Source organism: Oncorhynchus mykiss, chromosome 10 (genome assembly GCF_013265735.2).
Source record: "Oncorhynchus mykiss isolate Arlee chromosome 10, USDA_OmykA_1.1, whole genome shotgun sequence".
Lineage (NCBI taxonomy): Eukaryota > Metazoa > Chordata > Actinopteri > Salmoniformes > Salmonidae > Oncorhynchus > Oncorhynchus mykiss.
This window is the reverse complement of record NC_048574.1, coordinates 66,844,648-66,860,286: the sequence shown is the minus strand read 5'-3', so window position 1 is coordinate 66,860,286 and position 15,639 is coordinate 66,844,648. Positions and strand designations below refer to the sequence as shown.

General features: G+C 41.3%; 2 protein-coding genes and 2 non-coding genes across 8 annotated transcripts in view; 3 read left to right on the top strand and 1 right to left on the bottom strand.

Moving 5' to 3' along the window:
- LOC110533189 (lipopolysaccharide-responsive and beige-like anchor protein) overlaps positions 1-1,830 on the bottom strand; it is a 388,104-nt gene extending 386,274 nt beyond the window's left edge. For 4 of the 5 annotated variants that reach the window (XM_036933632.1, XM_036933634.1, XM_036933635.1 and 1 more), the window contains exon 1: positions 894-1,830. In XM_036933632.1, coding sequence (XP_036789527.1) covers positions 894-1,076 — 183 coding nt within the window. In that variant the 5' untranslated portion in view covers positions 1,077-1,830. The remainder of the gene's footprint in view (positions 1-893) is intronic. The other variant, XM_036933636.1, reaches the window with a different exon arrangement.
- An 8,004-nt stretch (positions 1,831-9,834) lies between these two features.
- On the top strand, positions 9,835-15,395 carry LOC110534513 (40S ribosomal protein S3a). Its single transcript, XM_021619396.2, has 6 exons — positions 9,835-9,992; positions 10,824-10,927; positions 11,892-12,079; positions 14,040-14,248; positions 14,578-14,687; positions 15,233-15,395. Exons 1-6 carry the CDS (start codon positions 9,931-9,933, stop codon positions 15,358-15,360), a joined length of 801 nt encoding a protein of 266 aa, XP_021475071.1. The 5' UTR covers positions 9,835-9,930; the 3' UTR covers positions 15,361-15,395.
- Positions 11,763-11,832, top strand: LOC118937072. Its single transcript, XR_005034468.1, has one exon. It is a non-coding gene; the product is annotated as a small nucleolar RNA SNORD73 (small nucleolar RNA).
- LOC118937083 lies at positions 14,715-14,844 on the top strand. Its single transcript, XR_005034479.1, has one exon. It is a non-coding gene; the product is annotated as a small nucleolar RNA SNORA17 (small nucleolar RNA).
- Positions 15,396-15,639: the final 244 nt, after the last annotated feature.

The window sequence follows — 15,639 nt, the reverse complement described above, 5'->3', positions numbered from 1 at the left end:
AATCGAGGCAAAGGTAAGAAACTCTGGATTAACTATCTAATGTTAGCTAAAAGTAGTACTGAATAAATTGGCTATATTTCTTTAAAATTGACAATTCTGTGAACTGTCTTGTGCACGTTTTAAATTGACACAATACCTGTTAGCAAAGGTGTCAGCTTGAGATAACGTGCAGGAGCTTGCAGGGATTTGTAGTTTTGCATGATGTATACGAATCTGAGTGTAAATAGAGCCGAATATATTGATACAAGTTGTCCGAGAGAGATTTACATGGCTATCAAAACGTCACGCCAGGGTAAGCCTACACAAAACACAGACCTTGTTTTAAATGGGAAAAAATGGATGGTGCAAAAAACTATTGGAACCATCTCCCTGGATCGCTAGGTTTTATGGGTATTGCGACACCTCCACTGTATGGCTATAAACATTATTTTTCTAAACTATGAACAGGACTATGCCTATTGCATCCTGTGTGAATAATATGAAAAGTGATCATGCCTCGCTGGTTGGTTACAAAGCTTTTTCAAGTAATGATTTGTAAAACCAATATAGCATTTCCATCCCCATACAAATTCTACAAAGAAAACTCTTATGCACCATTAGCCCACACATTTCTAACGAATAGGCTATAGCCTAGTTCCGCATAGCCTACTACTCTAGTTACCTTATCATGGAAAGTAAATATTATGTATTCAGCTATTGGACCATATAGTAGGCCAGCCTAGTCACAATATAGCCTTCATTATAAACTAATATTGTGGCCAGGATGTAGCCTAAGGTGTACCAGAAAAATAGAAAATGCAGGTTGGTAGACAGAGCAACGTGTAACATGATCCTCTATGGACGGTTTCCAGGGACTATTTAGATTAGAGTGTGGCTTCCGATAATCAGCTTACCAGGTTGAAGACGGTCTCCACAATGTCCCGGTTGGAAACTTCCCCAACTTCCACCAGGCCGGCGAGGACAGCGAATTTCATTTTGATTCCTCGGATTGGGATCCCAGGGTTGAGCGACACCGCCGCAGCTCCATCACCTTGCCCGGCTGGTCGCCCAGCACCAGGCGTCTCCTCGCTAGCCATTGCTACAGGAGGACAGGTGGCGGTAACAGGTAAGGCACCTGTTCACCCCCAAAGGCGGTAATGGGATACAGTAAAGTCGGTGAAAGAAAAAAAACAAATGGTATCCTCTTTCCAGCTATGTCGACAGTCTGGAGGTAAACAACGAAAATATTTCCCTCCCCATTCAAAACAGTTCCCAAAATAAGCCTTCGAGTCAACAAAGTATGTTTTGTAGTCCGCGAAAGGCACAGGCGCACGAGAGTTGGATTTCTAGCCGATGACACCGCGACATTGGAGTTGTCACTGCGTTTCCATGTAAAACTCCTCTCCCCCGGTCGGAAACTCGATAAGGAGGCGAATGAAATAATGCATCAAAAACCGTTCACTAAAATGGACCGGCTTAAAAAGGTTTGGTTCTAAAGGCAAGTCGCAGAGACCTTGCCCTTCCTCCCCTCTGTCAAAATATGAGAGGCACCTGCGACTTTCATTTCTTCACTAGTCCAGCCAGGCTACAGCACTAGAACTTGCTATTGTCACAGCAGGATTGACAGGTAGAGTGCTGTCATGAGCAAGAACTCCTAAACGTGGCTCAAGTACCGCAACAGCGCCAGTGGTGCTCGACAAGGGACAGCAGTCATCCACTCGGTCATTCCCTAAAAACTGCTAGACTTGCTCAAATTTCAGTGTTAACCCACTTACAGCGCTTTCTCTTCCTGATTTACCCCCTGCTACAGCTCTTCCACGCCATGACAGTATTATACCAGTATTCTGCCAGCGGCACAAATGATGACGTCATGTTCGTATGGTAACGAGGAAACCTTTAAAATAAAAGCCCGCATTTCAAAACATTACAATTCAAAATATATTACATTTGAATCAATGGCCACTTTTACTGTGCCAACAAGAAAAGGCAATAGGTAATTTATGAAATAAAAAATGTAAGACCTACATACACATACAGAATATTGTGCTGAAGAGGTAACTGTTATACCTGTCTCAGCTAATGTGGGGTGGAAAATACTCAGTAGGGTTTCTAATAACCAAATATGTGTCATTTTTGAAGGGGACTGTGTCACACGGTCTGCTGCTGGCTAAGTATTTACTGAGTATTTCACACCACACTTTATCTGAAGGAGGTAGAAAAGTAATCTTTACAAGCCAATATGTATCCCATGTAGAGTCTATAACAGTGTGCTGCATTGTTGGCTATGGAAGGGGTGGAGTGAAAAGCCAGCAGCAGGCTGTGTGACACAGTCCACCGCCAAAGCTAATTATATTTGGTTAGTAGAGATGCGACTGAGTATTTCCCACCACAGTTTATATGAGACAGGTAGTAAAGTTTTTTTTCTCCACAACCCAAAAAGTCCCCGTTGTCAAGCACAAGAGACCAATTTAAGTTTTGCAGACTCTATTGAATAATTCCAATAACATATGTTTGTATTTTATTAAAAGTGTATTTCTTTAAATGGAGCCTACACAATAGCTATCAACATTCCAGTATTTGTTTAAACTTTCCAAAGAAATGCATAAATAATACAAGACAATCAACGCATTGGTTGCAATGCTGTGAAAAACAGTTGTACCGCACTAGATTGCAAAAAAAAATCGATATTCCCAAAGTTTAGCATGTATTTACATAGGGACTCTTATTCACGGGGGAAAAAATCGGCGATCGTGCTGCCAACATAAAATCCTGCTGCTAAGAGAACAGTAATGAGTGGAGCATGCGCGGTGGGCATCGAGTGACAGAGTGTCTCAGGCGTTGATATGGTCTCAGGTGTAGCCCAGGTGGATGGCGCTGTGGACTTGTTCATGCCAGGGACAGAGGGGAGGCTTATAATGCAGGAAACGAGTAGGGCTTCACAAATGTTCGGTTCCAACGGAATAGAGTCTAGTGTACAATTTCGCCTCATATTGCAGCTGGTTGGCCTATAATGCAGGGACGTCTAAAGGCAAGAGGAAGATACTTGCTCGAGTCAGGAGTCATCTACTGCTGTGCACTCAAAGACATACCAGAGATGTTGCATTAAAAAATTGCATATAAAAACTCTAAGGATTAGGCTGTAATAATGGTTGTCAATATAATGTTTATTTTTTCCTATAGGCAGACTTTAGGCATTATCTACCCACATTATGCAACCATGGTTACAGTTGTACAGAAGGGGAAACATTTGTAAATGTTTATATTATTGATGAAAATAAGATTAGACAAAATAATGTCCTGCTGTAAACCAAAAAAAATGTAAGTCATATTCACATGAGAAATGTAAATTGTGATGCTTCTCTCTACAGTCCATGCAGTGGAACATTGACAGCTGTAATGCAACCGGAGGTGATAGAAACCAGACATTAAAACGATGTGACAGCGATGCTTCTCTTGCCTCTTCCAGTCACTGACCCATGTTGCAAGAAAGGCATTGCACTGTACTTGTGCACGTGACATTAAAACTTGAAACTTGTTTAAGACGTTTATGAGACCAAATAGATACATTGTCACATAGGTTTCTATTTCATTTAGCCTACGTATATTGAATAGCCTATGTATGATTGAAATGTAGTCAAAGATCAAATGCAATGTATTTGAACAAAGATCGTTATTGCATCATAAAGATGTGTGTCTCCTCTCATCTCCTAGGAGGCTCTGATACAGGATGACTTCAGTTGCTCAGTGGAATGTGGGATGGCTCCCAGTCCTAGGTTGCATCCTAAATGGCACAATATTCCCTAAATAGTGCACTACTTTTTACCAGGGCCCATAAGGCTCTCGTCAAAAGGAGTGCACTGTGTGGGGAATAATGTGCCCTTTTAGGACGCAGTTCTAGTGCTGTTGCCAAGGAGTCAGGCAGCGCCACAATTCTTTTGACCTCACAAGCAATCCCTCTCCCTGGGGACACTGGGACACAAGGCAGTCAGTTGAGTTCCAGCATCAGACAATGGTTGCGGTCCAAATGGCACCCTGTTCCTTTTAATGTGCGCTACATTTGACCAGAGCCCTATGGGGAATAGGGGGCCTCTGATCAAAATAAGTGCACTGTAAAGGAAATAGGGTTCCATTTGGGACGTAGACAAAGTCAAGGTTGGTCTCAGTAGTAGTGACCTGAAATATAAGTGCTTACTACAGTGCAATGCTTTAATTTACATGCAGGCAACGTTGAGTGGGTTCAAGTCAAGACACTTTTGCACTGACTTACCTGAGGTAACCTACAAAATGAAAGTAAGAGGGAGTGTTGATATAGTAACTTGTATTTCATAGTGTGCTGTTGAACTGCAACCTTGATGATGTAAATTAAATACACATTTCATTTACAAAATTTTCTTTTCTTGTTTTGTCTTTTGTGTTCCACAACGCATTAATGAATTCAGCTACTCACACAGCTTTGTGCCAAAGTGCTGTCATCTTTTGATTGGATGAACATTCATTATATCCTTCCAAATCAATACCTGAGGGAAATATATATATTTTTGAAATATCCTGAACAAATAAAGGCTGCTAAAACCATACGGTTCGAACACACATCCTCTTGACTGTTTTCTTTAAGAAATGTATTCTGGGTGAGGCTTGGATTTACTTTGAACCCCCCCATGTGGCAGATTCGATCAGAAAACTAAGCTGAGTGAAGGCTGTTGCATTATGATGACAAGAGGGAATTACACATGTCTCTCCAGAGACTACCCACTGGGCACAGATGTCAATTCAAGGTCTATTTCACTTTGGTTCAATGTCATTTTGTTGAAATTACATGGACAGGGCCGGTTTAATGCAGGGGTTACCGGGGCTGAAGCCCCTGGGCCCAGGCCAGTGGGTGGCCCAAGAAGCATATATACAGTATATATTATATTTTTTTTACTGCAACCACCAACCACAGGTGGGTTCAGGAGCCCACTCTCAATGAGTGTAGACAACCTGCTGCTGCCGCTCCATTAATCATCAGATGGGGGGAGGAGAGGAGGTATGGGGTCCACGTGGGTAACTGGGGGGCCCTACCTTGATTGGGTAACCGATTAATAAAAAAAAATGCATAATAAATAAGTCAATTGCGTGGTCAATTGCATGAGTCAGGGGCTGGGTCCAAAAGCCAAAAAAACACAATTAAGTTTTTTTTAAATCCAACCACAGGAGCCTGCTCTCAATGTTCAAAATACCCCAGATAGCATAATTTAGCCACAGAGGATCAATAGTTTCAAAAACATAACTGTGGATTAAATTGTATCAAAAGTGCATACAGGTAACTGACAAAAAAAGGAAACACCAGCATAAAGTGTCTTAGGGTATTGGGTCACCACAAGCTGCCAGAACAGCTTCAACGCGCCTTGGCATAGATTGTACAAGTGGACATAAACCATGCCAGGAAAATGCACCCACCCCATAACATACACTTTGTATCCCTCACTTAAGTGTTTCCTTTATTTTGGTAGTTACCGGCTGCCTACAATCAGGGGGGGGGGCGCAATTTGGCCAGCATGCACGCCAAATGTACAGCTTGTTGCATTGTGGCCATAGACATATAATCCATAAAAGGGATTTGGAGCCTCTTACCCTGGCAATCTGAGTGTTAAACTCATGGGTACACTATCATTGGCTGCCAGTCCTGATTTCAATGGGAACTGCCATCTATGGATTATATTCTATGCGGCTGTCGGTTTGCCTTTTGCAAATTTCGAAATACAATCGTGGAGAAAATGTACAGTTTGGAAAGCAAGCAACGTTGATTCAACCAGTGTGTGTCCAGTGGGTGAATTTATCCTTGTGATGATGATGATGATGATGATGATGCCTTTCTGAATAGGAGGCTGATTTTTAGCAGCATGCTACAGAAGGTAGGCAATATGGCAGCCAATCAAGATCATGTTTTTTGGAGGCATGTTGTGAGAGAAGAGGATGCTGCACCTCTCTTGATTTGGGTGGTGATATCAACAAGGCGAGAAGGTCAAAACGTTTTCAGTGACCAGAGTAAGACCTTTTTGGGCGCCTGCTGATTTTAAAGCCAGATGATTGGTTCAAAACGTTTTCAGTGACAAGTGTAAGACCTTTTTGGGCGCCTGCTGATTTTAAAGCCAGATGAGTGGTTCAAAACGTTTTCAGTGACCAGAGTAAGACCTTTTTGGGCGCCTGCTGATTTTAAAGCCAGATGAGTGGTTCCAAACGTTTTCAGTGACAAGATAAGAACTTACTCCATGTTGGATGGTTGTTGAGCTTTAAAGACCCCCACTTCCATTCTCCTGATCAGGGATTATCCCTGACAAGGAGATGACAGGAATGTTATTAATTCTATTTGCATTCATCTTCACTAGGTGTTACAACATGTCACTAAAATGCACATTCAGACTCATTTATACAATGTATATGATTTATGTATACTGTACATATGAGGGATTTGGCCAAATTAGGCCTCACCAACATTAGGACATATGTTGAACATTAAAGGGTACTTTTCAGATACTGTATAGAATCTTAGAAAAATAGTGCTTTCTAGAACTTAAACGGGTTCTTCGGCTGTCCCCATAAGAGAACCCTTTGAAGAACCTTTTTTGGTTCCATGTAGAACTCTTTTGGGTTCCATGAAGAACCCTGTCCACAGAGGGTTCTACATGTGGACAGCCGAAGAACCCTTTTGGAACCCTTTTTTCTAAGAGTGTGGAGACAATGTAGGTCTAGAATGAATGTATGTCAATGTTTACATTGTCACCAGGTTCAGCCCAGCTAGGCGTCATCCCTAACCCTGTAATTGACACAGTTGTATCAGTGTCCTAATAACGGAAGGAAGCCAGACACACCTGCATGGAATGTTAACAGTTTGAGATTCAGGTTCAACCTGTTTTCTTCATTAAATATTCACTTGTTGGTTCACTAATACAGCATGTCAGGGCTGACAGTCACGCAGTGTACTTGGCTGACTGAATAGTGTAATACAGTATTGAGTAATATACATGCATATAACATATAGTTTAACATAATAACATGCATATAACATATAGTTTAACATAATAACATGCATAAAATATATAGTTTAACATAATAATATGCATATAAGATGTAGTTTAACATAATAACATGCATAAAATATATAGTTTAACATAATAATATGCATATAAGATGTAGTTTAACATAATAAGATGCATATAAGATGTAGTTTAACATAATAACATGCATATAAGATGTAGTTTAACACATGTTGTGAATAGTTAAGTCAGTGTTTTCCAAACTCCAAGGGATGCATGTCTTGTTTTTAAGCCCTAGCACTACACATCTGATTCAAATAATCAACACATCATTACATTATGATTACTTGAATCAGCTGTGTAGTGCTAGGCCAAAACTATAACATGTACAGTGCCTTGCGAAAGTATTCGGCCCCCTTGAACTAACATAAAGATATAAAACTGAGATACTGTTGAGATACTGAGATACTGAGATACTGTTGTGAAGAAGTTTAAAGCCGGATTTGGATACAAAAAGATTTCCCAAGCTTTAAACATCCCAAGGAGCACTGTGCAAGCGATAATATTGAAATGGAAGGAGTATCAGACCACTGCAAATCTACCAAGACCTGGCCGTCCCTCTAAACTTTCAGCTCATACAAGGAGAAGACTGATCAGAGATGCAGCCAAGAGGCCCATGATCACTCTGGATGAACTGCAGAGATCTACAGCCGAGGTGGGAGACTCTGTCCATAGGACAACAATCAGTCGTATATTGCACAAATCTGGCCTTTATGGAAGAGTGGCAAGAAGAAAGCCATTTCTTAAAGATATCCATAAAAAGTGTCGTTTAAAGTTTGCCACAAGCCTCCTGGGAGACATGTACAGTGCCTTGCGAAAGTATTCGGCCCCCTTGAACTAACATAAAGATATAAAACTGAGATACTGTTGAGATACTGAGATACTGAGATACTGTTGTGAAGAAGTTTAAAGCCGGATTTGGATACAAAAAGATTTCCCAAGCTTTAAACATCCCAAGGAGCACTGTGCAAGCGATAATATTGAAATGGAAGGAGTATCAGACCACTGCAAATCTACCAAGACCTGGCCGTCCCTCTAAACTTTCAGCTCATACAAGGAGAAGACTGATCAGAGATGCAGCCAAGAGGCCCATGATCACTCTGGATGAACTGCAGAGATCTACAGCCGAGGTGGGAGACTCTGTCCATAGGACAACAATCAGTCGTATATTGCACAAATCTGGCCTTTATGGAAGAGTGGCAAGAAGAAAGCCATTTCTTAAAGATATCCATAAAAAGTGTTGTTTAAAGTTTGCCACAAGCCTCCTGGGAGACACACCAAACATGTGGAAGAAGGTGCTCTGGTCAGATGAAACCAAAATTGAACTTTTTGGCAACAATGCAAAACGTTATGTTTGGCATAAAAGCAACACAGCTGAACACACCATCCCCACTGTCAAACATAGTGGTGGCAGCATCATGGTTTGGGCCTGCTTTTCTTCAGCAGGGACAGGGAAGATGGTTAAAATTGATGGGAAGATGGATGGAGCCAAATACAGGACCATTCTGGAAGAAAACCTGATGGAGTCTGCAAAAGACTGGGACGGAGATTTGTCTTCCAACAAGACAATGATCCAAAACATAAAGCAAAATCTACAATGGAATGGTTCAAAAATAAACATATCCAGGTGTTAGAATGGCCAAGTCAAAGTCCAGACCTGAATCCAATCGGGAATCTGTGGAAAGAACTGAAAACTGCTGTTCACAAATGCTCTCCATCCAACCTCACTGAGCTCGAGCTGTTTTGCAAGGAGGAATGGGAAAAAATGTCAGTCTCTCGATGTGCAAAACTGATAGAGACATACCCCAAGCGACTTACAGCTGTAATCGCAGCAAAAGGTGGCGCTACAAAGTATTAACTTAAGGGGGCTGAATAATTTTGCACGCCCATTTTTTCAGTTTTTGATTTGTTAAAAAAGTTTGAAATATCCAATAAATGTTGTTCCAGTTCATGATTGTGTCCCACTTGTTGTTGATTCTTCACAAAAAAATACAGTTTTATATCTTTATGTTTGAAGCCTGAAATGTGGCAAAAGGTCGCAAAGTTCAAGGGGGCCGAATACTTTCGCAAGGCACTGTATACCCTGGGGTCCCCAGGACCGAGTTTGGAAAACACTGAGTTAAGTCAATATTATGTTTATTTTCTTGTAATTCAGGTGAAAAGTCTTTCCTTCATCATGAATATGTGAGTGAATATTTTGGGTGAAGTTATTTAAGTTATTATGGGTCTGCTCATATGACTGCTAATTTCTCCACAGACAGCGACTGTAAATTGAATTTTGTTAATTTGTGAAAGTATTGGTGCATCATATTTCATTGCCACAGTAAAAGCCAGTGGCTGATCTAATTTATATTTTATACTCAGTTACATGTTTATGCATATATTCATTCATTCTGGAACAGAGATTTATATTATTATAAATCATATATGAATTATATAATATTCTTATGTATTTATTTACAAAATTTCAGACAAACAACACAATGTCAGACTGAATGTCAATCATTCATGTGAGCGTCTGAACTGAGCTAACTGTCAAAGTGGGTGTGTTAAATTGTTTATTTGGATCCGCATTAGCTTTTGCAGAAGCAGCAGCTATTGTAGTGGATACAGTAGAATCAGGATAGAAATATCAATATTGTAGCATAACAATACTATATCATACAATGTAGCAAACACTTCCTGAGTTTATTAAATGTTGTTATAACGTATCAAATAAAGGACTGCGATATCACGCTTAGGCCAGTAGAGAACGACAACGTGCTAGTTTTGAGGTCTCAACATATCGCGAGTCGCGAGATGTGAGAAATCTCAGCTCTATCTTTAACACTCGCGATAATTCCTATTTCCTTCTCTTTCACTCCCTGTAGCCAACATGGCAGTCGGCAAGAATAAGAGGCTGACCAAAGGTGGCAAAAAAGGTGCCAAAAAGAAGATGTAAGTAGCGCAATTCATCCATTAAATCATGCAATGTACACTATTAAGTTCAAGTTATTGACTTTCAGTTTGAAAATGTGAAGGATGAGGTTGATTTTGGCTGGATGCACTCAGGCCGGGCACTGTTGCTAATCTGCTATGCTCACTGTGCATTCAGGGTTCATGAGTTTGTGCATAAGCGACACTGAACTGTTACCAAAGAGAATGTCGAAGTCGTAACACAGGCTGCATATCGTGAAGCATTTTATTTAAATGTGCCGAAATGCACTCATTGTCTGTAGTCTAGCGACATTGTCTGTCTTGACAAGCTAAGCTAACTAGATCATTCATGTAACTATGGTGGCTAGCAAGATGGCAGATATGGCCATCCATGAACATAACGTGGACAACGTTAGCTAGACGAAGTATTTTCTACGAAATGGTGTGGTCAGGTCAAACAGGATCAAAGTATTGTAGCCAAGCCAGCCAGGGCTACATGTGCGTGGTGCCAACCCTTTAGTCGTTAGCGAGAAAAGGCACATTTATCAGATAAGATCATTTAGCCAGTTAGCTGGGCCTTACATTAGTAACCAGCTAGCTAACGTTATGGTATTCCGGTCATGTTTTATTGATTAGCCAGGTGCCTGTTGAATTTCCACGTTTTGATTGGACTGAAAGTTGACGTTCATACCATTGCCATAATTTGACAATAACAAGTTAACGTTAGTCCTTTGGTTGGTTTCGCGTAAACTAGACTGCAACCTTAGTTTATTTAGCTAGCTACATAGGCCTGTGTCATCAAAACAGATTAACAGAACTGATATTGACCACACTACTTTCTCTATCCCCCAGTGTCGACCCTTTCTCCAAGAAGGACTGGTATGATGTCAAGGCACCCGCTATGTTCAACATCCGCAACATTGGCAAGACCTTGGTCTCGAGGACTCAGGGAACCAGTAAGTTTGCTTTTCCAACCGATGCAGATTAATGGAGCATCATTAATCAACATTAACCACATGGTTCAGTGGTGATGGCTACCAGTATAAAGACTAACATGCAGCAAAATAACTGCAGACAGAGCCACATGGTTCTGTGGAATTATAACAGTTTGGAAACTAGGGGTTGATTAAAGTGGGGTGACTAAAACGGGAACTCCTGACCTTGTACTGTAACCAGCTAGCTAGGTAGCCTAATTCAACTAGCTTTGGAACAACTTTGGGAGTCTGTATATTGGTTGGACTCATAGTTGTGCATCGTTCTCTTAGGTGGCGATGGCTAATAACCGGCTTTGCCAAAAATGTTTCCGGTCAACAAAAGCATATGTACAATCTCTTGGAACTTACCAGACAAAGTGAAATGTCCCTCGCTGTCAAATAAACATCGGTATCCAACTTTTGTCCGAACTGCACCATATTCCTGCCAAGTTAGACGGCGGTCTGCCATTAGTTCACGCAAGACTTCCTACCACAATGTAACATTTTATTTAATAGCGAGGTACACATTTCACTACGTCTGGTAAGTAGAGTTCCTAGCGACTATACAAGTGCTTTTGTTGACAGGAAGCGTTTGTTTGGCGAAGCTGACCCTGGTGGTAAGGTTATTTTCTGTCAAAACACCAAAACGATGCACAACTCAGGGAGTCCCAGCTAATAGAGTCCTGAAGTTGTCCTAAAACTACCATTTAATATGGGTTTGTTGGTCAGTAATCTCCCTTTTAGTTTTCCCTTTTAAAATTGTTTCAGCTTGTCGGTCTTGTCTTGGATTTGTTTGTACCGTACTTAACACAATGGGAATGCACGATGACAAATTGTTTCGGCCCAATGATTGCCACTGATTACTGGTAAAGAGATCTGCTGATGTTCCCTGCCTTGGCCTCCATTCCCCCCACTGCGTCCCACATCAACTAATCTGTTCTACTAGGAATCGCCTCTGATGGTCTGAAGGGACGTGTGTTCGAGGTGAGCCTCGCTGACCTGCAGAACGATGAGGTGGCCTTCCGCAAGTTCAAGCTGATCTCAGAAGACGTGCAGGGCAAGAACTGCCTGACCAACTTCCACGGCATGGACCTGACCCGTGACAAGATGTGCTCCATGGTCAAGAAGTGGCAGGTGAGGAATCCTACAGGAGGATGTAACACACAGCTGGATTTGTTGAGATATTGTAATTTTGATGTGCATGTATAATCACAGTACAAAACGGATGGAAATAGGTAGTACTGTCATTAAAGGTGCAATATGCAGAAATCACTGCGCCATTTAGTTTGCCTAATTTCAGTTTGTTTGACAAAACAACCAGTCATTGTTTAGAGAATCATACCATCTAAACCAATGTAATATTTTGTGTTTTCAGTTGTTTCAAGCTGGTCTGCAAAACTTAAGAACAGGAAGCATTTAAAAAAAAAAACATCTACCGCTTCTTATACTTGCTTTCGATGAGAATGACAGCTATTTCTATGTCAATTTGGTCGGATCGCCCAAAAAGTGTCATTGCAACTTTAAGCTGGAAGGTGCCGCCTTTCCTTCAGTTTTTCTCAGCACACGTGGAATGCAAACCACAATTTCAACGTTGTACCATTATGCGTAATCTCAACACTATGAATTAGAGATTAATCGGAAGGGCCGATTTCAAGTTTTCATAACCATTGCAAGTCTGTTTTTTGGGAACAGCGATTTGGCCGATTATTAAATTTTTTGGGGACACCTTTTATTTAATCTCTAACTAGGGAAGTCAGTTAAGAACACATTCTTATTTTCAATGACGGCCTAGGAACGATGGGTTAACTGCCTTGTTCAGGGGCAGAACGACAGGTTTTTACCTTGTCGGCTCGGGGGATTCAATCTTGCAACCTTACAGTTAACTAGTCCGACGCTCTAACCACCTGATTACATTGTGCTCCACGAGGAGACTGCCTGTTACGTGAATGCAGTAAGTTGTCACTTCTCTTGCGTACATTGCACGCAGACTCAGGGTATATGCAACAGTTTGGGCTGCATAATTTGCACGTAATTATGACATAACATTGAAGGTTGTGCAATGTAACGGGAATATTTAGACTTAGGGATGCCACCCGTAAGATAAAATACGGAACCGTTCCGTATTTCACTAAAATAATAAACTTCTTGTTTTCGAGATGATAGTTTCCGGATTCAACCATATTAGTGACCTAAGGCTCGTATTTCTGTGTGTTATCATGTTATAACTAAGTCTGATTTTGATAGAGCAGTCGGACTGAGCGATGGTAGGTAGCAGCAGACTCGTAAGCATTCATTCAAACAGTACTTTCGTGCGTTTGCCAGCAGCTGTTTATGACTTCGAGCCTGCCAACTCCCGAGATTAGGCTGGTGTAACCGATGTGAAATGGCTAGCTAGTTAGCGAGGTGTGCGCTAATAGCGTTTCCAACGTCACTCGCTCTGAGACGTGGAGTAGTTGTTCTCCTTGCCCTGCAAGGGCCGTGGCTTTTGTGGAGCAATGGGTAACGCTGCTTCGAGTGTGGCTGTTGTCGATGTGTTCCTGGTAATACTAAAGTGCCTATAAGAACATCCAATAGTCTAAGGTTAATGAAATACATATGGTATAGAGAGAAACAGTCCGATAAATACTGTTAACTACAACCTAAAACCTCTTACCTTGGAATATTGAAGTCTCATGTTAAAAGGAACCACCAACTTTCATATGTTCTCATGTTCTGAGCAAGGAACTGAAACGGTAGCTTTTTTACATGGCACATATTGCACTTTTACTTTCTTCTCCAACACTTTGTTTTTGCATTATTTAAACCAAATTGAACATGTTTCATTATTTATTTGAGGCTAAATATATTTTTATTGATGTATTAAGTGTTCATTCAGTATTGTTGCAATTGTCATTATTACAAATAAATAAATACAAATCGTCCGATTTTAATCGGTATCGGCTTTTTTTGGTCCTCCAATCTGTATCGGCGTTGAAAAATCATAATCGGTCGACCTCTACTATGAATTAACTTCTGCCCTGTAATGTTATTGATAACGTGTTGGGCCCAATGTACCCAAAACTATTCATTAACCTTCATTCTGTCTCCCCGCCAGACCATGATTGAGGCCCATGTGGACGTGAAGACCACCGATGGCTACCTCCTGCGTCTGTTCTGCGTTGGCTTCACCAAGAAGCGCACCAACCAGATCAGGAAGACGTCGTACGCCCAGCACCAGCAGGTCCGTCAGATCAGGAAGAAGATGATGGAGATCATGACCCGTGAGGTCCAGACCAACGACCTGAAGGAAGTTGTCAACAAGCTGTAAGGATGTTCGCCGTTCTGTTGCTGGTTCAATAGAATGTTCTGCACTCTGGGAAGATGTGGTCCATGTGAAATGCAACATGGAGTGCATGTATGGGCATGCTTATTAATTGACTTAAATGAAGCATAATTTATTTCAACAAAATTGTTGGCTGTGTCGAACACTTTTCCTGCATTTTTAATTGTGTACAGTTAAGTTTTGATGTCTGAGTAAGTTGAATGGCATTCAATGAAGGCAGCCAGTAATTTAACTAGATCTCTCAGCTGGTCATTTTCAGTAGCCAAGCCAGGTTTCCTCTTACTGATTTACTTTTCCCTTTGTCCTCTAGGATCCCTGACTCCGTTGGCAAGGACATTGAGAAGGCCTGCCAGTCCATCTACCCCCTCCACGACGTCTACGTCAGGAAAGTTAAGATGCTGAAGAAGCCCAAATTTGAATGTAAGTCACCTTGAACCTCAAACCTATCCTGCCCCTTGAGGCGTTGCAGTCCGACAATGTGTCGAGCCTGTGTCATAAGGGGCGGAGAGTGAAAGGGTTATGTCTACGCCAAGGACCCAGAACGGTGGGTACTTGGAGTGATCATGGCTCCGACAGATGGCACAATACTAGACGATTGATGGTGTGAAAGAAGGCCTATTTGGGATCTTTGTCAACTTACCATTCATTAAAGAACCTCAAAAACAACCTTGACCTTCAATAACCCTGGTTATCTTAATCATGACCACCATAAGGTCCCCTTCCCAGCATCTGGCAGCATTTCTGATATTCCAGCAAGATAACTCAACACTTGTTTCTGTACGACATGATTGTGTCTTAACATATGTCTATGGCTGCATTTACAAGCAGCCCAATTATTAGTGAAAAGATCAGATTTGGATTGTGTAAACAGCCTAGCATACTAAATTATCCTAAGTGACTTATCCAATGTGGCTTTCTCTAATAGCCTGTTGAGTTGCGCTTATGTTATTCTTGTCTCCTTCCAGTGGGCAAACTGATGGAGCTCCACGGTGAGGGTGGTGGCAGCAGTACAGCCAAGCCCTCTGGGGATGACACTGGGGCTAAGGTGGATAGGGCTGACGGCTACGAGCCCCCCATCCAAGAGACCGTCTAAACACCTGACCGATTTAATAAAAAATGTAAATGATACTCAACTGTTGGCGTCTTCTGTTAATGGGATGGTTGTTTTAGTATAGAGCTATTCTTTTTCAGTCATAAATCAAAGCATTTGTTTTCTATCTGGAAAAAGAAAAGCTCTATACAAAAATAAACTCGACATAATGCCAAAACTGAGGCAGTTTATGGTTTAGAAATTAACATTCCTGCAGTCTGCATGCCAATTGCACACTCCCTTAACTTGAGACATCTGGCATTGTTGGAACTACATTTTAAA

Coding starts and splice junctions, on each gene's coding strand:
- LOC110534513 (XM_021619396.2), top strand. CDS start 9,931: ATGGCAGTCGGCAAGAATAAGAGGCTGACCAAAGGTGGCAAAAAAGGT. Junction 10,928..11,891: donor CTCGAGGACTCAGGGAACCA/GTAAGTTTGCTT, acceptor CTGTTCTACTAG/GAATCGCCTCTGATGGTCTG. Junction 14,249..14,577: donor AAGGAAGTTGTCAACAAGCT/GTAAGGATGTTC, acceptor TTTGTCCTCTAG/GATCCCTGACTCCGTTGGCA.